General features: G+C 41.9%; 1 protein-coding gene across 1 annotated transcript in view; it reads right to left on the bottom strand.

Moving 5' to 3' along the window:
* Positions 1–6704: 6704 nt before the first annotated feature.
* The window catches only part of LOC129697058 (doublecortin domain-containing protein 2), a 116492-nt gene continuing 99120 nt past the window's right edge, over positions 6705–24076 (bottom strand). Inside the window, 3 exon segments of the mRNA XM_055635268.1 lie at positions 6705–8274; positions 10569–10631; positions 14975–15320. Of these exon segments, the coding sequence (XP_055491243.1) occupies positions 10609–10631; positions 14975–15320 (369 nt within the window). The 3' untranslated portion in view covers positions 6705–8274; positions 10569–10608.

Raw genomic sequence — 24076 nt, 5'->3', positions numbered from 1 at the left:
CACTCTTCTAAACTTGCTGCAATTTTCAACTTAGGTGGAATCTAGTACAAACAATCTTCTCTCATCAATATGACATGTTTTGCAGATATACTAAGTCATGAAATATTACAAATATGTTTAAGTTCAACTATCAGAATAAAGTATGCATGAATTAGTTCATTTACAATAAAATAATTTTGACTTCCCACATCACTTATGATAGATAATTCTGAATGACCATACTTGATGTAGGCTCAAATACCCAAATAGACCAAGCCACCACTCACATGTGTATTAAATTACAAATAATTATCAAGATGTAGCAGCTACACAAAATCCAGGCAAGTGATCAGTCATTTCTCCAGCAGATCAGAATCAGGTGGTTTGATATAAGGGCCTGTCCCACTTTCACGACCTAATTCACGACCTCTGCCGAGTTTGCCCTTGACTCATACTCGCAGCATGGTCGTCACGAGGTCGTAGGAGGTCGAAGGTAGGTCATAGGTAGGTCGTGATGCTAGTTGTAGGTACTTGTGGCATCAAGTAGGTCGGGCATTTTTCTAGCCTGATGAAAAATGTCCACAAGTAAAAAAGGTTGTGAATTAGTCGTGAATTAGGCCCTATAAGCTGCTGACCATCAAAAGATTGAGAGCATTAAAGGAAGAAAAGGCACCCAAGTTTGTAAAGGAATGAAATCTTCTCATGCCTTATTCAACAAGAAGCAAATATGGTGCAAAGCAACCCTGAAGGAGACTGGAAACATGGTGAACCTGAAGACAGAGGCCATGTCAATCTTGGCAGCAGAACACCTATTGGCATCGATTTCACGGAGTCTCTTTCTGTGACAAATAAAATTGACTTTGACTTTGACTTCAACCTAATGCAGATTCACTATCTGGCTGGAGGACTAGAGCTGAAGATTGAACCTAAGAAAATAATATATCATGAAATAAGTGATGGGTGGTGGATTTCAACTGGCCATTTGAGACAGCAGTATAGACATGCTTGGTGCCATTGGAGAGAATCATGTCCAGGTTGTGGCAGCAGTGGTGCTGAAGTCAATGAAGTTTTTCACGCATAATCCACCTTGAAATAAGAACATCGGTAATAAAATGAGTGAAATATTCGGCCCTTATACACCTATAAGATTGTGGTTGTTCATTTACTTTGGTACTAATCCTTATCCTTTGATTTATTTTATATTCATAAGTATATTAATGTCTGTTTTAAAGTCAGCACAGAAATGGGCCATTTGGTCCAACATTTCCATGCCAACCTACATGCCCATTCTACACTAGTCCTGAGAAAGTTTGAAGATTAAAGGTTACAAAATGGATTCAGCTGTAGATTTAGAAGCAATCAAATTGATGCTTTCACACCTTTCTCCTATTACACTAGCAGGACTAACAGAAATGCTTTCACCTTTTTCCTATTACACTATCAAGGCTAACAGAAATGTTTTCGCCCTTCTTCCATAACACTAGCGAGATAACAGCACAAATAAATGAATGTTTATATCATAGAGAAAAACAATCAAGAGAATGTTCAGACACTTGGCTCATACTGTTTACTCAATAACATTATAATGTGCATCAATAAGGTAAAAAAAAAAAAACAAGTGCTTGATCTGCAAAAAAATAGTTTCTTCAGCATAACCAGAAAATGGGCAAATCTTTCTTCTCTCGCAGGAACCTGTCAATCCTAACAGGCAAGGGGCTGTACAATGCTCTGTAAGATAAAGTATTGCTGAATCGCAGATTAATGGGGTATAAATATATCTGATTGAATATTACCTCTTTGTGTGGAGATAGAGTGACTGTATAGTCTGTATTTTACATACTGTAAGAGTAACTGCCACACCCGCCTGAGCAAAATAAAGATGTTACTACTTGATTACTAATTGTATTGTGTTTTTGTCTGTTTGAAGTGAAACAAACCTTAACATTGGCATAGTTGAGCAGGATCAAATACATTGCATCCCAGAGTACTTAAGGAAATAGCCGCAGGGCCAGATAAGTTGCATCCCAGAGTACTTAAGGAAGTTGCCACAGAAATAGTGGATGCATTAGGGATAATTTTTCAAAACTCTTTAGATTCTGGAGTAGTTTCTGAGGACTGGAGGGTAGCTAATGTAACCCCACTTTTTAAAAAGGGAAGGAGAGAGAAAACGGGGAATTACAGACCAGTTAGTCTAACATCGGTGGTGGGGAACATTCTGGAGTCAGTTATTAAAGATGGGATAGCAGCACATTTGGAAAGTGGTGAAATCATTGGACAAAGTCAACGTGGATTTATGAAGGATAAATCATGTCTGACGAATCTTATAGAATTTTTCGAAGATGTAACTAGCAGAGTGGATAAGGGAGAACCAGTGGATGTGTTATATCTGGACTTTCAGAAGGCTTTTGACAAGGTCCCACATAAGAGATTAGTATACAAACTTAAAGCACACGGTATTGGGGATTCAGTATTGATGTGGATAGAGAACTGGCTGGCAGACGGGAACCAAAGAGTAGGAGTAAACAGGTCCTTTTCAGAATGGCAGGCAGTGACTAGTGGGGTACCGCAAGGCTCAGTGCTGGGACCCCAGCTATTTACAATATATATTAATGATCTGGATGAGGGAATTGAATGCAACATCTCCAAGTTTGCAGATGACACAAAGCTGCAAGATGCTAGGAGGCTGCAAGATGACTTGGATAGGTTGGGTGAGTGGGCAAATGCATGGCAGATGCAGTATAATGTGGATAAATGTGAGGTTATCCACTTTGGTGGCAAAAACAGGAAAGTAAACTATTATCTGAATGATGGCCAATTAGGAAAAGGGGAGATGCAACAAGACCTGGGTGTCATGGTACACCAGTCATTGAAAGTAGGAATGCAGGTGCAACAGGCAGTGAAGAAAGCGAATGGTATGTTAGCATTCATAGCAAAAGGATTTGAGTATAAGAGCAGGGAGGTTCTACTGCAGTTGTACAGGGTCTGGGTGAAACCACACCTGGAGTATTGTGTCCAGTTTTGGTCTCCCAATCTGAGGAAATACATTCTTGCCATAGAGGGAGTACAGAGAAGGTTCACCAGACTGATTCCTGGGATAGCAGGACTTTCATATAAAGAAAGACTGGATAGACTCGGCTTGTACACGCTAGAATTCAGAAGATTGAGGGGGGGATCTTATAGAAACTTACAAAATTCTTAAGGGGTTGGACAGGCTAGATGCAGGAAGATTATTCCCGATTTTGGGGAAGTCCAGAACTAGGGGTCGCAGTTTAAGGATAAGAGGGAAGTCTTTTAGGACCGAGATGAGAAAAACATTTCTCTGCCACAGAAGGTAGTTGAGGCCAGTTCATTGGCTATATTTAAGAGGGAGTTAGATGTGGCCCTTGTGGCTAAAGGGATCAGGGGGTATGGAGAGAAGGCAGGGATGGGATACTGAGTTGGATGATCAGCCATGATCATATGGAATGGCGGTGCAGGCTCGAAGTGCCGAATGGCCTACTCCTGCACCTATTTTCTATGTTTCTATGTTGCTAGGATCTTGCTGGAAAAAATCTCTGAAGACGGAGTAAGAGGCTACAGTTTGGCCGGGGTCTCCATGGGGGAAAGAAAGTGTAATATCAGGCCCCTTGAGTCTGAACTCCTGAAAGTGCCCGGGAACACTTTGGTCCTTCGTCCGAAGTGATCTGGTTCCCTGCCAAGATCTTTCAGAACAGACAACGCAAGGTGAGACAATTTTTGTGATTGTTGACTCAAACTAAGTTGGCTGTCTGCGGTATTAAGCCGATATTGAGTGGAGTAATCGGACAGGCTCTGAATAAGAGTGATGGGAGCGCTATGGTACAGCATATGTGTTATTTGGATCCAGGGAAATGTAAAGATTACTGACAATTGTCTGCTTCATTGACCAAAAGATTAGGAAATTAAGCCTGGCCAGGAGGGGGGGGGACTGGAATGTGGATACTATTAAAACCGCTGAACAATTGATATGGGAGCGAGAGGCGGGTAAAAAGTGGAAGAAAAGAATTAAGGAATGGAAAGATGAAGCACAGAGAAATTGGGATGCGTGGTGGCATAAGAGTTGGATGGATAATGCGAATAAGAAAGGGATAGGGCTGCGTGAGAAAGATGAACAAATTAAAGACTGATGAACAAATTATAATTACAATGCCAGTGGTTTGATAACCAGGAAAAGAAATCTGAAATGGAAAACTTTAGTGCTGAGAAAAGTAATAAACAGTTGGTCATTAAAAAACAACTGGTTAATGAAAATATCTCTGCAGATCCCTTGTCTGGCATAGCGACCCTGTTCATAGACGAGATAGAGGACCACCCTGAATGGTGTGGACCACCTCTACCTTTATCTCATCCTCCACTACCCCCACCTTATGCCTCTAGATACCCACCCCTGATTAGACAATTCCAGAGAGCAACCGCACCTCTAAGAGAAGAATCAGATATAGTAGAAGAGGACGAAGCTGAGAGGAGTGGGGATGAACAGGCAAAGGGGGAAGTTACCCAGACGATCGGTGAAAGAGTTAGGATAAACAAGCGAGAGGCCAGAAGGGGGGTGGGGGGGGGGGGGCGGTGGGGGGGTAGCGGATCACAACGCATTTTTCCTATGAGGGCAATGATGAACCAGCTGGCAGGACAAGGTAACCAACCACAAACTGTGAGAGTATATATGGCCTGGAAACCCCAAGAAATGATGATGATTAGGAACCAAGCCCCAGATAGGAATAAAGACCCACCGGGGTTTGTGAACTATATCAGGTCAACGGTCCGATTTTATGACGCGTCGGCACGCGACGTGTTCTCCCTAATATAAGCCTTAGTGAACCCAATCAAGGTAGAATGATGGAAGAGGCTTATGGATTTAAATACATGGGAGGATTTAGAGACCCAATATAACGCACCACCCAACGCATAAACTCTATGACTTAACCACATGCTTGATGCCCTGACTCTGTACACCCCATACAATAGATATAGGAAAGGTCCTAGAGTGTAAGCCCCTGCCAAAGGAGGGAGCCCCTGATTTCTGGGAGAGATTTACAACAGGCTATTGTACTTATGCTGGTGACAAGGTATATAATCAGGGCGGCAAATCACCACAAATGCAATCTTATTGAACTGCCTAGACCAGAAGGTGGTGACACAAATAAACGGCATTTCGTTTGGACCTCAAGGGGTCCAAATGACAAATAAATTGAATCTTGAATCTTGAAATAAAGAGCAACCTAGACTGGGCAGATAATGAGGAACCTCAGCTAAGAAGGGCATTGATCAATATGGCCTCCGCCATGGAGACATTATGACGTTATAACAGAGGCAAATGTGGCCATAACGTCTATTACAGCAGAAATGGTTGCCACCTGCACTATGGCCGTACAAAATCACATGGCACTAGTCTTTATCTTGGCAGAAAAAGGAGGCACCTGTGCTATCATAAACTGTGAGTGTTGCATTTATATCCGCGATGACACTTCTAATATCACCGGCCTTGCTGCCCACATTGCCCAGGAAATTGAGAAAATCCATAAGGTTGGTAGTGACCTGCATGGGATCAATAAATGGAATGGGAGCTGGGAGCCTTCCAGTTGGTTTGGTGGACTCTGGGGTACTGTATTACACTATGGCTATATCTTTTTATTGATCATCGCTCTGATTTTTATTGTTAACTACTTGCGACCATTATGTACCTACCGGGGCTTGTGAATGTTATCACAAATGATAAAGAGGAAGGAATGAGAAAGTTTAAAGTTTTCAAAGTTGCCATATAACAATTACAGCACGGAAACAGGCTATCTCGGCCCTACAAGTCCGTGCCAAACAATTATTTTCCCCTAGTCCCATCTACCTGCACTCAGACCATAACCCTCCATTCCTTTCCCATCCATACACCTATCCAATTTATTTTTAAATGATAAAATCGAACCTGCCTCCACCACTTCCACTGGAAGCTCATTCCACACAGCTACCACTATCTGAGTAAAGAAGTTCCCCCTTATGTTACCCCTAAACTTCTGTCCCTTAATTCTGAAGTCATGTCCTCTTGTTTGAATCTTCCCTACTCTCAATGGGAAACGTCCACTCTCAATGTCCTTGTCAACTCTGTCTATCCCTCTCATCATTTTAAAGACCTCTATCAAGTCCCCCCTTAACCTTCTGCGCTCCAGAGAATAAAGACCTAACATTCAACCTTTCTCTGTAACTTACAAAGTGGATTCCGCTGTAGATTTAGAAGCAATAAAATGGATTTCATCTTTTTCTTATTACACTAGCAAGGCTAGCAGAAATGCTTTCACCTTTTTCTTATTACATTAAAAAGGCTAACAGAAATGTTTTTGCCCTTCTTCCATAACACTAGCAGGATAACTGCACAAATAAATGAATGTTTATATCATAGAGAAAAACAATCAAGAGAATGTTCAGACACTTGGCTTGTACTGTTTACTCTATAAGATTATAATGTGCATCAATACTGTAAAAAAAAAACAAGTGCTTGATCTGCAGAAAAATAGCTTCTTCAGCATAACCATATATGGGCTAACCTTTCCTCTCTCGGAAGAACCTGTCAATCCTAGCAGGCAATAGGAGGCTGTACAATGCTCTATAAGATAAAGTATTACTGAATCACTGATTACTGGGGTATAAATATATCTGATTGAACATTACCTCTTTGTGTGGGGATAGATTGACTCTATATAGTCTGTATTTTACATACAGTAAGAGTAACTGTCACACCCGCCTCGGTGAAATAATGATTTTACTACTTGATTACTAATTTTATTGCATTTTTATCTGTTTGAAGTGAAATGAATTTTAACAGTCCGAACTGCCTGCTTTTGGCTCATATCTCTCTAAACATTTCTTATCCATGTACCTATCTAAATGTCTTTTGAATTTTGTTACTGTTCCTACCTCATCTACCTCGTCTGGCAGCTTGTTTCATATACTCACCAAAACGTTTCCCCTCAGGTATTAAATTATTCCCATATCACCTTAAACCTAGGTCCTCTGGTTCTTGATCCCCCTGTTCTAGGTAAAATACTCTGTGCATTCACCCTATCTATTCATATCTAGACCTCTATAAATTCTCCCGTCATTTTCCTGTGATCCAAGGAATATAGTCCTAGCCTGTCCATAGTCACGATTGAATCCGGGTCTTTGGAGCTGTAAGGCACAATGCCACTGTACAACAATGCCGCCTTGTACTGTTCTATGTTCTATTATAGCTTTCATCTGTTCAAGCCCAGCGACAACAACAGTGATTTCTGTGCAGTGCTTGAGTCAAACCAAACCAATTGGTAGTTCTGGGATAAATCTTTAAAAGCATTTAAAAAATTCATTATTTTTGGTTACAAACAAAGATAATGGGCAAGTGGATTTATATTTCAGTGAGGACACAACACCAAATCTTTTCTTTTAACAGAACAATTGGATTTCTTAAAGCCACACTAGCTGTACAGCAACAGGACCATCGTGCAAACATAGTGACAATTCGCGAGCAACAATTTCCAAACCTCCTTTATTACTTTGTTGTGAAGAACACAGAGTTTGCTCATTTAATCCAAAGAAAAAATCAACACACAAGGATCTGAGACACTTAATAGATCTGTGAATTCTTATCAAATTACAACTAACATAATGTTACTCACAAATTAAACATATCGAAAGACTCCATTATTCGGATCAGACCTGACATAAAGTTTGCTTGACTAGTAAGTTGTCTGTGCTAACATGTTTTGAATAGTCTGCATCATTGCCATCCCCTAAGTCACAGGAGTATAAAACAAAAGCCTTCTCATTATTTATAAAATTCATTAAACTGTGACAAAGAATGTTACACTGATTAAATAGTTGAAAGTTATTACTTTATTCTTCTCTATATAATCATCAATTTAATTCATCGCCTGAGACTGTAATTTTCTAGCAAATGCAATTATATTTTACAGTTAGCCAGCTGATTATGCAAAAACAGAAATAATTAATTAGAAAATTACAAAAAGAGTAATCAACAAAATTCATGGTGAAAGTAATATCCTCAGCTGTTATACGATAATGAAATATTACTAACAAATATATTAGACAAGCTGCATTGGGAGTGCACAAAGTGTGCTTGATTTTTGAAAAATGAATACATTTAAAATAAAAATTTTCATAAGCATCTGAGAGCTGCAGCTTCATCTAAAGCATATCGATCGATTCACTGGATGACTGCCCACCACTGCTGACGATGTTACTTCAAGATCTATCTTCGTTTTTCATTCAAATACATTTTTTCAGTGTTAAATCCTGCAAGTGAGTTAACGGTAGAGAGAGTTAGCAACCATATCCTTCTACACCTTACCTGTTCAAGTGCCTGTGTAAATAGTCCTTAAACATTGTGACTGCACCTAATTCCTCTGACGGTGAGTTCCAAATATCAAACACTCTCTATATCAAGCAAAATTCTGCTCAAATATCCTTTAAAAGTCCTTAATCTCATCTTCAACCGAGGACTTTATGTTTTTGATATCCCTTCTTGGGAACAATTGATTGTGACTATTCTGCCCGACCTACGCCTCGCTTGTATTTCTATCATGTTACCCCTCTGCCTGCTTCTTTCCAGGGAAAATAAGCCCACCCTAACCAGATTCAGATTCAATTTTAATTGTCATTGTCAGTGTACAGTACAGAGACAACGAAATGCATTTAGCATCTCCCTTGAAGAGCGACATAGCAAACGATTTGAATTAAAAAAAAATAATAAGTGTCCGGGGGGGGTGATTGGCAGTCACCGAGGTACGTTGTTTAGTAGAGTGACAACCGCCGGAAAGAAGCTGTTCCTCGACCTGCTGGTTCGGCAACGGAGAGACCTGTAGCGCCTCCCGGATGGTAGGAGGGTAAACAGTCCATGGTTGGGGTGAGAGCAGTCCTTGGCGATGCTGAGCGCCCTCCGCAGACAGCGCTTGCTTTGGACAGACTCAATGGAGGGGAGCGTGGAACCGGTGATGCGTTGGGCAATTTTCACCACCCTCTGCAATGCCTTCCGGTCGGAGACAGAGCAGTTGCCATACCATACTGTGATGCAGTTGGTAAGGATGCTCTCGATGGTGCAGCGGTAGAAGTTCACCAGGATCTGAGGAGACAGATGGACCTTCTTCAGTCTCCTCAGGAAGAAGAGACGCTGATGAGCCTTCTTGATCAGAGTAGAGGTATTGTGGGTCCAAGAGAGGTCATCGGAGATGTTGACTCCCAGGAACCTGAAGCTAGAAACACGTTCCACCTCCGTCCCGTTAATGTGGATGGGGGTGTGCGTGCCACCTCTGGACTTCCTGAAGTCTACAATGAGCTCCTTGGTCTTCTTGGAACCAACCTCTATCCACAACTAATGCCCTCCAACCCGGGCAATATCCTAGTGAATGTCTTCTGCATCCTCTCCAGCACAATTAACATCCTTCCGACGATGCAGTGACTTGAACTGAACGAGTTAGTTATTAATTGATTGTTGTCATATTTCGTTGTCTAATGCATTTCGTTGTCTCTGTACTGTACACTGACAATGACAATTAAAATTGAATCTGAAAATTGAATCTGATTCCTGTTGTAAAAGGCTAATTGTAATGCATGATGGGATTTGGACAACTCCCATCATGAAAAGGGTTTTTTTAAACTTAAGTTGAATAATTCACAGCTCTCTTACAAGTTTTTTTATGTAAATTGAAGAGGTTAATCAGATAAGAAGGGGCCCAGAGGATGCCATTTGGAATGACTGGCTTTTGGTAAAGAGTGAAAAACAACTCCATATTTGGAGGTGGCTGATGGTTTTTGTACATTACATCATGAAATTGGTTTTATATCTGTACGTATATAAACTAGCGTTTTCTGATATTTCTTTGTGTTTGGTGCCGGAGATTCAGACGTGAAACTCTGGGTCTCTAGGTCTACACCCGTCAGACGTTAAATTAAAGCTTTGTATGGTCTTAAGAATTTGTACTTCGTCTATCTTTTTAAGTGAACTTTTTCAGAACTACACACAATATTCCAAGTATGACCTCGTTAGTGTTTCGCAAAGTTGCAAGATAATGTCCTAACATTCATATTCTATGCCCCAACCTGTGCAGTCAAGCATCCTAATAAGTCACCCTATCTACCTCTGTTGGCATTTTCAAGCAAATATGATCTTGGTCCCTGATGGTCCTCTGTTCTTCAACATTCCTACCAATTACTACCCCTTTCTGACTTCCCAAAATGAATTGCCTGTTAGAATTTCATTCCATCATTGAATGTTCCATCCAACTTTTCATCAGATAAGAAGGAGCCTAGAGGATGCCATTTGGGATTAATTGGTTTTGGTAAAGAGTGAAAAACAACTCCATATTTGGAGGTGGCTGATGGATTTTGTACATTACATCAGGAAATCTATCCTGCTGTAGCCTTGGATAACTTTCCTCGCTCTCCACAATATCACTAACGTTTGCATCAACCCAAAATGTATCAGCTTGCGCCTGTTTGGGATTAACCATCCTAAACAAATAATTAGAACAGCATGCATTCCTTATAAATTGTCAGTCAGGAAATATCATTCACAGAATATATGGATTTACCTTATGATTCATTTAGGGTCAGGAACAATGTGCATGGTCCTCATTTTGTATTCTTATAACCATCTGAAATGAAATATGAGCACAAAGTCACTTTTATAAACATGTACGACAGAAATTAATACATGCATTTTACTATTAGTAAATGTATCTTTCCTACAAGTGCAATGAATATCTCAAGTGGGCAAAAAAAAGCTGATTTTTGTTATTGATCTGAGATTAATGATTAACTTCTAATCAAAATGCAATATCGGTGCCAAAGAACTGTGGTCGGCTGATACTTATAAAGCAGAAGAAACACTTTACACACATTTGGTGCTTTATCATTATTAACATTGTGTTCAATTGTAACCTACAAAGTGTAAAGAAGGCACAGCAGAAATGCAGCACCAAATACTAGACACACTTGTCTAAAGTGAACTAAATTGTTTAATTTCAAGCCTGTTAATCTTGTCTGTGTGCTGAATCTATCTTTGCGACTGAATACTCAAGTACAATCTTTTTGTTCCGAAGTTGTTTCATAGAGTATTGTGAGTGCTTTTAAAACCAATTGATGTGTATCATTGAGACTGATTTAAATCAATGATAAGTATTACAAAATGAGTTTGCTTTATATTTTACTCAATGAATCTCCACATAATGCTAAATCAACTACCATCTCATTTTTGTAAAGTACTAAATCTTACCATGTCTGTGCACCTGAAAGACCTACCCTTGGACTTTGCTGACCTCCTGAAATGAAATCCAAACAGTTTTCTGAATTTCTCCTGTGCCCTTGGTGCCTGGAATGCAAACCATGGTCTTTCAGCCAATTCTTCCAATTTCCTTAACCTATAGCATAACTAGAGGTGTTATTAAACTATCCATCCAGTGGACATGAATGTTCCGCCATTCAAAACTCAGCTGAGGTATTACCCCTCTCCTGAGGGATGTACCAAATTAGCAATAAACACAAATGGGGTGTTCTCTCCTTTAGCTGATTAAAATGCTTAAAATACATGTGATGTCTTTTCAGAGCTGTTTTATCTAATGTTTAATGCAGGCACTAACTTACACACTTTGGAATCAAGGAGAAGGAAAGCAGGCATTCAAATCCAACAATACCACTTTTACTACCAGAATGGAAATATTTTTTAAAATAGATATTTAAATGACAGGAATAATGCTGAAGAACAATGTTTTCATTGCTATCGCGGAGCTGGGGCTGCGAGCATCCGGCCGCGGGCGGCGCTGCATTTGGAGCGCCGCGGAGCCTGGGATCGAGTTCGCCGGGATCGGTGCTCAAACTGGCGCAGCCTGAGGACTACGAGTGCCCCGGTCTCCGGAGAGGAGGCAGCCGCTCCAGACTTTACAAGTCGCTGAGGAATGTTTCACCCAACGCCGGAGTTCCATCTTCATGGCAAGAAGACCCTGAAAACCATCGGACTGGCTGCAAGGCCACAAATGGGCCCCGACCTCGGATGTTTCACAGAGGAAGAGGACTTAACTTCCTGGTGCATTTCCCTACAGTGGAAATTTTTGATTTTGCTGTGGGGAGACGTTTGTGTTGAACTCTATAATGTGTTGTGTCCATTTTCCGTGTCCATAAGGGCATCAAAGATTATGTGGAGAAGGCAGGAGAATGGAATTCAGAGAGAAAAAATAGATAAGACGAAAGAATGGCGTAGCAGATTCGATGGGCCAAATGGCCTAATTCTGCTCCTATGTCTTAAAATGCTATGATATCCTGGTGTAACTGGGGCATGTAGTTAATGAGAAGGCACTGGAACACATACAATAGTAACATCCCATTTTTCAAAGACCAATTGTAAGGCTAGCCATAAAAGAGAGGCTGAGAGCAAAGCAGAGCTCAACAAAGACTGAGAAAAGTAACAAACAAAAGCCAACAAATGATGTTCCATTTAAGAAGAGATTGATACCAAAAAGGATATCTTGCCTGGAATGGAAAAGGCATCGGTTTATAAAAGTGAGAGGGAAAATAAATTAGCCATTGCTTCTACTCTTGACTATCTTCTATTTGAACAGCTCACAGATGAGAAGTACAGCACAAGAGCAGGATCAAGCATGGCTAATGTACCCCATGTATGACTGGAATGCTTATCATGCCCACATACTAGTTGTCCAAGTAGGTGAGAAACTGTGAGAAACAGGGAATGGAAATGCTGTCATGACTAGCTGGAATAATTACATTGTAAACTTGCATGTTTGATTCAGTCACACAGAATACTCAGACTGCGATCCTTTTGAAAAATGCACTTCCAAACGGAGATGCCACTATATGGTCATCTATGGGGAAAATATGTTACAATCACAGTGCTTTTCCTGAATAGCAAATATTTCTCTTTGATTGCATGATGCACTAAAACATAGGTGATCAATGGAATCTTGCATTAGCATCTGTTACAACCACTAGCTGAAAATCATCTCAGTTCCATCTGGTTCTGACCCAGTTGCAATTATTCCACCAGAAACGACATTACACCAGAAAGATCCACTTTTTCTCCCCTCAAATGTTCTCCTTTACAGCAAAACATCTTGAGGTAAATTTTCCAAGGGGGAAGCTGGCTATCTGGACAGGTTACAATTTCAGGTCTGTTGTGTTTCAGTCAGCCTTCAACCCCCATGCCAGCCTTTGACTGCTTGCTTCCCACTTAATAATGTTTTCCTTCATTTGTTAATTCTAACTTCCATGCTTGTTTCTATTTATAAAGCCAGTGATCCCATAGGCTCTGTAAAACTGGTGTCAGCCTGCCTTACCTGGTTGCACTCGTACCTGAATCAAAGTTCAATTCACGTTCCAAACAGAGCACAAAAGAATAGTTTTCTCTCTCCACAAAATGCTGCCTGATATGTTGAGTATTTACAGGATGTTCTATTCTAATTAAATTGCTTTAACTGAGGAGATTAACTTTTATTATCATCTGCCTTTACAGAGGCAGTGACCAGGTCATGTCAATCACTGCAGGCTTATATCACTAACTATCTCCTGGAATTTATAAATAGACTCCAAAAGGCTGACAACTTCTTTGCACTGGAGCAGTTTCCTCAAAGACAGTGTGTTTGTGGCAGAATACAAATCTAATCAGACCTTCTCATGGATTACAACATAATTTCCAAAGGTTTGCCAACTGCTTTAGTTGACCAAACCCAATTTTCATTCTCCTTCAGTCCACAGGCTGTAGATAGTTGAGCTGCATCGAATGGTGCACACTAATAAACCATTTGTCTCAAGCACTTCATTTGAGCAGGAGCAGAATTGTGTCAATTCTGAACAACTTTAAATTTCAACATTTTTTTATTATGGTTACGATGACACACAAGTCTATTATATATTAATGAGTGGAATGTCAGCTTAATCTGACATTTCAGTTCAGCACCCTTCTTCAGACTGATCTGAGAAAGATCCCAACACGAAATATCACCTATCCATTCCCTCCACAGATGCCGTCCGACCCTCTGGATTCCTCCAGCACTGCTTTTTCCTCAGACAGTTGATCCAAAGACACATGTTCAAAACTCTGCATGTTAACCCAGAAATTTAAATTCAAGTCGTTCAGCAGCTTCCCCGCTAACACGTCAGTCAACTGCCCTGCCTTATTCCCCAAGACTAGGTCAGGTTTGCCTCTTCTCTATTGGAACTATCAACATGTTGATTGAGCACATTTTCCTGAACACACTTCACAAATGTAACCATCCAAGCCCTTCACATAAGGGCTGTCCCAGTCGATATCTAAAAGTTAAAACCCCCACTTTTACACCTATTATACTTGCAACTATCTGCAATCTCCCTACAAATTTCCACCTCTGATTCCTGCTGACTATTGGGGGGCCTTCCCGCTAGAGGATTCTTCAAGTGCAAGCAGATGACTGCACTACCAGAATGGCTTTGACAGTCGGTAATGTTGCAACCACAGACTCACCGGCTGTCAAAGTTCCCAATGGACATCAAATATATTCACCATATTCAAAAAGTCTGAAGGAGCTATTACAAAATAAAAGCGGCATTTAAGTTTTGGTTCAAATTAGTATCTTAAAGCATTCAAATAAACTGGATTCTTCTCAAGAACAAGTTGAACTTTCCGGACAAGGGCGGCAGGAGACTACCAACTCAAAACTGCATTTTTTCATTCCATAAAGCTCCATACAATTGCACTTCCCAAGTTTAACTTTCAGCTGTCCAGTGTATAAGCAATATAAAGGCACCATCTTCACATCCTTAAAGCAAACTGCATTGTAACAATTAACTAGTGCATGCTGATAAAGCAGTTGAATTTCATTAAAGTCCTTTACAGTGCTAACCTTTTCTAACTCTGTGACTTCAACATGCTCCTGTTTATCCGCTGGCTCATGCCTTGCTTGAGATTTAAGTGACGCCTCATCTTTCTGAGTAGATTGTCCTGAAGCCATACCTGCAATCTCGTCATCATGGGCTGGGTTATAGACTTTGTGCCCTGGATCCTCCTGTTCACTATGAAGTTCATCTGTTGCAGAGGGTAGTGCATCTGAATTCTCCAGTGTACTGGTATTGCGATCAGTATTATTGGGCAGTCCATCCTCTTTAGTTTTGCTGTATTCTGGTGTGTTTTCAACCAGTCCATCCTCATCGCCTGTCCACCCATTTGGATCATTCCACTGTTCCTTAACTATTCCGTAATCATCCATTCCATGAAGCACATCGTCTTCCTTATGGTTATTTGTGGACGTATCATTGTCATAAGGTGGTATTTCTTCCTCATGAACAACCTCAGCAGGGATCTATAAAATAAATGACATTGGTTTTACAGATTAGAAAATGCATTATGGCTATCATAGTCTTCACACAAAAATCATTTCAACAAGAGATGTTTGATATCCTTTATAGTGGATATCAGCAAAAGAACATATGAAATAGGAACAGTGGGCTATTTGAGTGCTCCACCATTCATCAAGACCATGGCTGATCGTCTACAGTGCCATTTTCAGTCGTACCAACATATCCCTTGAAAACAACAATATCCAGAAATCTATCAATCTCTGCCATGTATGAAACTAATAACGGCACTTCCACAACCTTTTGGAATCTCAAAGCTTCACTGCCCCCTGAGTGAGAAGAATACTTCTCCAAATATCAGTCTAAACTGCTCGCTCCTTATTCTCAGAGTAGGTGCCTAGTCATAAAACCCTCAGTCAGTATAAATATGCCCTCTGCATCTAGACAGTCAAGGCCTTTACGAACCTCTGTTTTGATGCAATCTCTTCTCATTCTTAAACTCTGGAGAATACAATCCTAGTCCACTCAATCTCACCTCATGCTGCAAACCCACTATTGAAGCCTTGCCCCATTTCCTCATCGAGGTAAGAAGAGAAAAACTGTACATGGTGCTCCATATGCAGTCTCACCAAGGCAATAAGTTATCTATGCTGTCATTGAACCCTCGAGTTATAAAGATAAACATGCCACTTTCTCTCCTAATTGTTTGTCTCATCTGCATCTTATTTCAGTGAATTAACGACAAGCACATCCATGTACTAGGCATCACATGACCCAATCTCCGCTTTTCTGTTTTGTCAAAGTAGAACGCCTCACATTTCTCAAAGCTTTATTTTGCCTGCCATCCTCCTGCTCAGTCATACAATTTGCCCATGTTCCTCTTAGGTAGTCAGAATCTAATTCAGAATTATCAGCAGACTTGGAAATGTGACATTTGGTACCCTCGTCCAAATCATTGATATGTAATGCAAGTAGCAATTGGTGGTTCTTTAAAAAAAAATACTGTACTTGAAAGCTCAATCTTGCCTCTGAATTCATAAGAGATGCGTGCCTTCCTACAGCTGCCCTATCAATTTGGCTCATGTAAAAATTCAATTAAAAACAACCCATGACTTCAATGTGAATTAATTATTAGGCTGTGGTACATGTTTCACATCCTTCACAGTCAATTCATGAGTTAGATGATAGAGTGTTGAGAGCGATTCACAATCACTGCTCCTGCAGACTGCTTCATTAATATGATAAACTGCCTTGTATGTGCAATGAACTGAACACATTTTGTGCTGAACTATGATAAACACAAATTTTGCCGTGAAAAATGCATGTGGATCAAATGGAGAAAGATTATACAAATTCTTTTTGATTATGTCAGAGACTTCTGCTGCCTGGAAACTATGGTAACTGAAGTTCTATTTGCACATTGCTTGCAGCAACTAATCATCAACAGTTCTACCTCACCAGAGGTCCATTCAGGAATTGTATGGGTGCTTGAATATCATACCAACTAACTGAAATGTTTTACAACCATACGAGTGGTAAGAGTGTATGTGGTGCACAATTTTAACTGATAACAGTGAATATACATTCGGAGTCACGTGAGTGACTACGTGAAGAACCTGCCAGAATGCATGCGTGTCATATTGCTACACGCATTGTGAAACGACAGGCGGGGTGGACGTTCCCCCGCAGCGGCAAGTTTAAAAGCCGGGACCGACAGGTAAGTGGTTACTCTGCGGTCATTATTGTTCCCATACTGTTTCACAGGTGGGGAAACGATGGACAAATTGAAAAAGTCAACCAGAGCTGCGACAAAGCTGGCGGGGGAGGACCGCGGAGTTGCGGGCAGCCAGCAGCAGCCGGCGGCACAGGAATCACCTGTAATGGGATCAGCTGTGCCCGACTTAGCCCCCGCACCGGCCAGATCAACACCGCGGCCGGGTGGGAAGGCATAACGAAAAACAAACAGAGCCGTTGACTCTGATGAGTCCGACTTTGAGGAGCCGCGAGCATCCAGCGACTGTGCGCGCTGGAGCCGGATGGAGCGGCTCATGGAGCAAATGCTCCAACGTGACAGACTCCGGGAGATGGAGGCTAGTCACCGTGGGTCATACCTAACACCCACAGCAGCACCTTACGTAGGGCTGCACAGTGCATCTCCCTCGTCAGAGGGGAGTACTGGGGGTCAATTCTGGGCTGACCCCGAAGAGGGGTTTGTTGAACAAACTACAAGTGTGCAGGGGGTGCAGGAAGGAGAAAATCTACGTGACATGGTGTCCAACTACTTACAGCCGGATCAGACTGGACGAAACCTAGAACAGAAACTATCTGCCAGCATTGATGTCCTGTCATTCAAGCAACTACAGGAACAGGCTGTGATGGACACCACTGCCAAATATCTGGCACCAGGAAATTGTGTATCCCTGAATGTTCCAGTCGTAAATAATTGTATCTGGCAACACGTCGGAGTAGCAGTTAGAAGCCTGGATGTCAAGCTCCAGAGAATACTAAAACTACTAACAGCAGGGATTACAGCATTCGCTCGCACAGTGGATGGGAAAGAAATGTCGCAAAAACAACAGGATGCACTGGCACTATTCTGCAATACACAGTATGAAATCAATAGTATCAGAAAGAGTGCCATCCGACCTGCCTTAAATCCAAAATTTGCAGGCCTGTGCAAACCTGGAGATACAAAGCCACCAATATTATTATTTGGTGGAAACCTGTCCAAGCAGGTTAAGGAGCTCGATGAGGAGGCAAAAACCCTGGGGCTCATAAAGGCGACAATAGCAAGGACCTCCCACAGCCACAGACAGCACCCTTATGCACCCACCAGCAGAACAGGAGAAGCTGGTGAAAGCTCAAAGGCCGGGCTACAGGACAGCGGTCTTTTTTAGGCCATGGCCCAGACCGGCCTTCGTGGAAAATGCGCAAACCCCAAACCCAAACCCAAACCCGGACACGGCGCCTCAACCTCCTCGAAGACCACACAGGAAGAAGTAAACCTTCCATTGGTAACCATCGAGGTAGGTGGGTCTGGTCCCTTACAAATTATAGGAAGTGTGGATAATACACATATCGGTGGGAGATTACACTTATTTTGGGAGGCATGGAGTGCATTAACAACAAACACTCATATCCTAAGTATCCAGGGATATACCATTGAATTTGTGCACAAAAATAGCCCCCCAGTTCAGCATGTACTGAACCGAACGTTCGTACTTTCACGAAAAGAAAAATTAGAAGCACATGCTGAACTGGTGAGACGTCACGCGAAGGGGGTAATTGAAAAAACCCGACACGATTTTCTGGAATTTGTGTCTAATATCTTTACCAAAAACAAAAAAGATGGTGGTTGTTGCATCATCATAGATTTGACCAACTTGAATACATATATGCAATATATTCATTTCAAAATGGAAACCTGTGTTACTGCCAAACAATTGATTTCTGAAGGCTACTTCATGGCTAGCATTGACTTAAATGCTTACTATTCAGTGCCTATATGGACTGACCACAGATGTTATTTAAAATTAAACTGCATGGGGCAGCCCTGGCAGTATAGAGCTCTACCAAATGGCTTAACATCAGCCCCCAGGCTGTTTACAAAAATCCTGAAACCAGCCCTAGCGTTTCTTCAGAAACAAAAACATATGATCATGGCCTATCTAGATGACATATTGATTGTGGGCAAAACTTTGGAATTAGCCAAACTAGCTGTATCAGCCACCAAACAATTGTTTGAGAAACTGGGGTTTATCATCCATCCAGTTAAATCTAAACTAACGCCTTCCACCATAATGGATTATTTGTTGTTCATTATTTACTCAGTTCACATGTCGGTAACTTTACCAAAGGACAAGGCTACAGCCTTAACTGAGGCCTGCAACAACCTCATTGACATCAGTGAACCATCTATCAGATTGGTAGCAAGGGTGATTGGCAAAATAGTGGCTGCTTTTCCAGCCACACAATTTGAACCTTTGTATTATCAAAATTTACAAAGGGCAAAAATACAAGCACTCAAAATTAATGCTGGTCATTTCGACAGACCAATGAAGCTACCAATCAAAGCAATTATGGAAGTAAAATGGTGGAGGGATAACATTCGGCATTGTTCCAGCCCTATTATTATCAGCAACCCCTCAGTGGTGCTACAAACTGATGCCAGTGTGCTTGGTTGGGGTGCAACCAATTCCATCTCCAGTTGTGGAGGTAGATGGAATGCACAGGAGGCATCATTACTACATACACTTGGCATAAACTATCTGGAAATGTTGGGTGTGTTCTATGGCCTAAAGTCATACTGTTCTGGAATATATCACCAGCATGTTAGACTACATATTGACAATACCACCGTGGTTGCATATATTAACCGTATGGGTGGAATCAAATTGACATCATGTGACAATCTGGCTAATACAATTTGGCAATGGTGTATCCAGAGAAATATTTGGATATCAGCTACTTACCTACCAGGTAACCTAAATTCAGTGGCAGACACCAGGTCACGCAAATTCAATGAAAACATCGAATGGATGTTGGATATAAAAGTATTTGCTGAAATTGTAGCACGGTATGGAACACCAGATATCGATCTATTTGCATCTTGACTCAATCACCAGTTACCAAACTATGTTTCTTGGGAACCAGACCCTGGGGCATCAGCGATAGATGCTTTTTCGCTGCATTGAGGGAAATTGTTTTTCTATGCATTCCCTCCTTTCTGCCTCATCAGTCGGGTATTACGCAAAATACAACAAGACTCGGCATCTGGTATTTTGGTAGTGCCCGATTGGCCTACTCAACCATGGTTCCCTGTGATACTCGACATGGTCTTAGAACCATGTATCACCATCCTGAAATGACCAGATTTGTTGGTTCATCCCGTAACTGGGGATAGCCATCCATGTCATAAAACGACAAACTTATTAATTTTTAGAGTCTAAAGAAACCTCTACTGGAACTAGGACTGACGGACCGAACATTGAACATTATCTCAGCGGCTCACAGGCAGTCCAACAAAAAACAATATCTGGTATACATCAGGAAATGGGAGATATATTGTCACAGAAACAACATCACTTACAGCTTGATGAACATAACGTCTGTTCTGGAATTCCTGGCAGGCCTGCATTATGATGAGGTGCTCAGTTACAGTGCCATTAACTGCGCCAGAAGTGCCCTTTCAGCATAGCTATGGCGAGGATCAGAGCGTCATTCTGTTGGGACTCACCCCCTGGTAACCAAACTTATGAGGGGAATTTTTAATATCAATCCCCCAAGAACCAGGTAGTCTCAAATATGGGATGTGAGTATTGTCCTAACGTTGCTAAGGAACTGGTCTCCAGCAACAGCTCTATCCCTGCAAAAACTGACTCATAAAACAGTCATGCTGATGGCTTTGGTCACAGCACAAAGGGTACAGTCTTTACATAAGTTAAGGCTGGACAAAATGACTTCTTCAACAAGAAATATAACTTTTCATATTCACGAATTAGTCAAACAGAACAGACCGGATCATCAGGCCTCAAAATAGAATTTAGGGCCTACCCTGTAGATGATTGTCTCTGTATAATAAGACATTTATTGTTATATATAGAGAACACCAAAAACATCAGGGGCAATGAGATGGCACTACTAATCAGCCACAAGCAACCCCACAAAAAAGTGGCGGTTCAAACTATTTCCAGATGGCTGAAACAGGTTTTAACAACAGCTGGGGTGGATACTAACATATTCAAATCTCATTCCACCAGGGCTGCAGCTACATTGGCAGCTATGGAGTTGGACATACCGATGGACCAAATCCTGGAGACAGCAGGATGGTCAAGGGAAAAAACGTTCCAACAATTCTACCATAAACCAGTGGTTAAACCTGGAACTTTTGCAGAATCAATTTTAAGTTCTGTAATATGATTTCACCCCATAAAATAGGGGCTATAATTTGTTGTTAATAAATTTATCATGGATTTCAATGTCGGATTCATGTTTAAACATGTTAACACAATTCCTCCCTTAGTCAATTAAGGCAGATGTGATGCATGGACTCGTTTCCACGGCATGACATCACAGAGCTTTGAAATCTTCACGTAGTCACTCACGTGCCTCCGAAGTAAAATAGTAAGATTAAATGAGAACTTACCAGTTCGAAGTTTGATCGTTATTTTATGAGGAGTAACGTTGAAGGATTACGTGCCCTCCGCTCCCACCCTTGATCATAAAGTTCAACTGGTATCCTCTTCTCTAATCTTACTATGTTCAGTCATTACTGTTATCTGTGATTTCACACCGCTGCTTTGAAGAATGACACGCATGCGTCCTGGCGGGTTCTTCACGTAATCCCTCAACGTTACTCCTCATAAAATAACGATCAAACTTCGAACTGGTAAGTTCTCGTTTAATCTTACTATTTAGTTGCACATTAATTTCAAGCATCGTTAATGGAGTTGGGGCCAAATTATCACCTTGAATAAGTACCAATTATAAAGGGAAACATGAGAGTTAACTGGATCACACTCAGAAGGAAGTGAGAACCGACTCACATGCCATAACAGATCATCTGCTGATGTGTTAGTCAACAGAATATTGTATTAAAATGACTTAACTGTAAACAAACACAAAAAGAATCATCAGCATTTATCGTGGAATGCAATTGAATGTTACTTTTATTCCCCATTAAGGACACAATTATTATTTCTAGAAAGGTTGTAATTCTTTGCCTCATATTCACCATGTATATTATTCAATTTTTTGGCCTACTTATGGGTAACTTGCGTTTGAAAAGTTCACAAATCCACCCAACATAAAATCATTCGAACTACAAGAGGAGAGTCGGTTAATAAGCAGCTGGCAATGTGTTAACTTTGCAGAAATATCAGCTCTATGTAATGTATTTATCTTTGATCAAAGCTTCAGGAAGACGAGCAGAAACATGGCATTAAATCACATTATCAATTCAGGAAATCCCTTCATAATCAGGAACTGGCACGTGAAAGGTCTGGATAGAGTGGATGTGGAGAAGATGTTTCCACTAGTGAGAGTGTCTAGGACCAGAGGCCATAGCCTCAGAATAAAAGGATGTACCTTTAGAAAGGAGGTGAGGAGGTATTTCTTTAGTCAGAGGGTGGTGAATCTGTGGAATTTGTTGCCACAGATGGCTGTAGAGGCCAAGTCAATGAATATGTTTAAGGCAGAGATTAACAGATTCTTGATTAATAAGGGTATCAAGGGTGGGAGGAGGCAGGAAAATGTAGTTGAGAGGAAATTATAGATCAGCCATGATTGAATGATGGAGTAGACTTGATGGGCCGAACGGCCTGATTCTGCTCCTAGAACTTATGAACATGAGTTTGATGCCTACTCCTCTTTAATTTATTCTTATGATGTGCGCATTCCTGGCAAGGCTGGCATTTACTGGCCATTTCTTGTGGCCCTGAAGATAAATGTTGTAAAGTGTGTGTAGTGAAAACACTGTAATAGTGCAACTGGGTAGAGAGAAGACACAAGAGACTGCAGATGCTGGCGGCTTGACCAAACTACTAGAGGAACTAAGCATGTCAGGCAGCATCTATGGCGGGAAATGGACAGAAAATGTTTCGGGTCAGGACTTTTCTTAAAGATCAGGATCCTTTTTCAAGGCAGAGTGGCCTGACCCAAAACATTGTCTCTCCATTTCCCTCCACAGATGCTGCCTGACCTGTTGAGTTTCTCTCACAGTTGGTTTTCAGTGCTATTAGTTTACCATGAACAACCCAATATTGGCATTGGCTAAGCCTGGATGATCATTGCCTGGGAGGGTGATGAAGTGATCAAACTCCTGAAGATTAAGAGCTCACGTGATTCTCAATAATGACAGTCAAGGGATCGAAAGTCCTGCCAGGTGATACCTTAGTGAGGTGCTGCAGTTCCTGCAGTGCAGTAAGTGGGGAGGAGACAATGCAACTATGAAATGCTGTTCAGTGGCCACTATGGATGTTAATTGGATTGACAGTTAAGTAATTGCTTGAGGTGCCTGAGTGATTATACAGGTGTACCACTGTAGGAACATAAACTTAACTCCATCATCCCCTTGACTTCTAGATATTGAGCTTTACAAAAGAACAAACAACTATTTAACAATGGAACTGTATGCTATTTTGATGGCAGTTCGGTGGATGGAACAGGTGCAACCATGTAAAGTAGTAATATGTAGCGACTCATTATCTGCAATCCAGAGTATGGGTCTGGTGCATGTTGTAACACTGGGAGGGGGGGGAGGGGGAGGAGGGGGAGGGGGAGGGGGGGGGGGGGGATCAGGGGGGGGGGTGGGAGGGGGAGGGGGGGGGAGGGGGAGGGGGGGGGGGGGGTGGAGGAGGGGGAGGAGGGGGAGGGGGAGGGGGGAGGGGGAGGGGGAGGGGGGAGGGGAGGAGGAAGGGGAGGAGGAAGGGGAGGAGGACGAGGAGGAGGAAGGGGGTGAAGAGGGGGAGGAGGAGGAGGAGGAGGAGGAGGAGGAGGAGGAGGAGGAGGAGGAGGAGGAGGGGGGGGGGGGGGAGGGATGGGAACAGGGAGAGGAGGAGGAGGAGGAAAAGGAGGAGGAGGAGGCGGAGGAAGTGGGGGTGGGGGCGGAGGGGGAGGAGGGAGAGGAGGAGGAGGAGGAGGAGGGAGGGGAGGAGGAGGAGGAGGAGGAGGAGGGGAGGAGGAGGGGAGGAGGAGGAGGAAGGAGGAGGGGAGGAGGAGGAGGAGGAGGAGGAGGAGGAGGAGGAGGAGGAAGGAGGAGGAG

This window comes from Leucoraja erinacea, chromosome 5 (genome assembly GCF_028641065.1).
Source record: "Leucoraja erinacea ecotype New England chromosome 5, Leri_hhj_1, whole genome shotgun sequence".
NCBI lineage: Eukaryota > Metazoa > Chordata > Chondrichthyes > Rajiformes > Rajidae > Leucoraja > Leucoraja erinaceus.
Note: the sequence above shows the minus strand (reverse complement) of the source record. Positions and strands in the feature narration are given on the sequence as shown.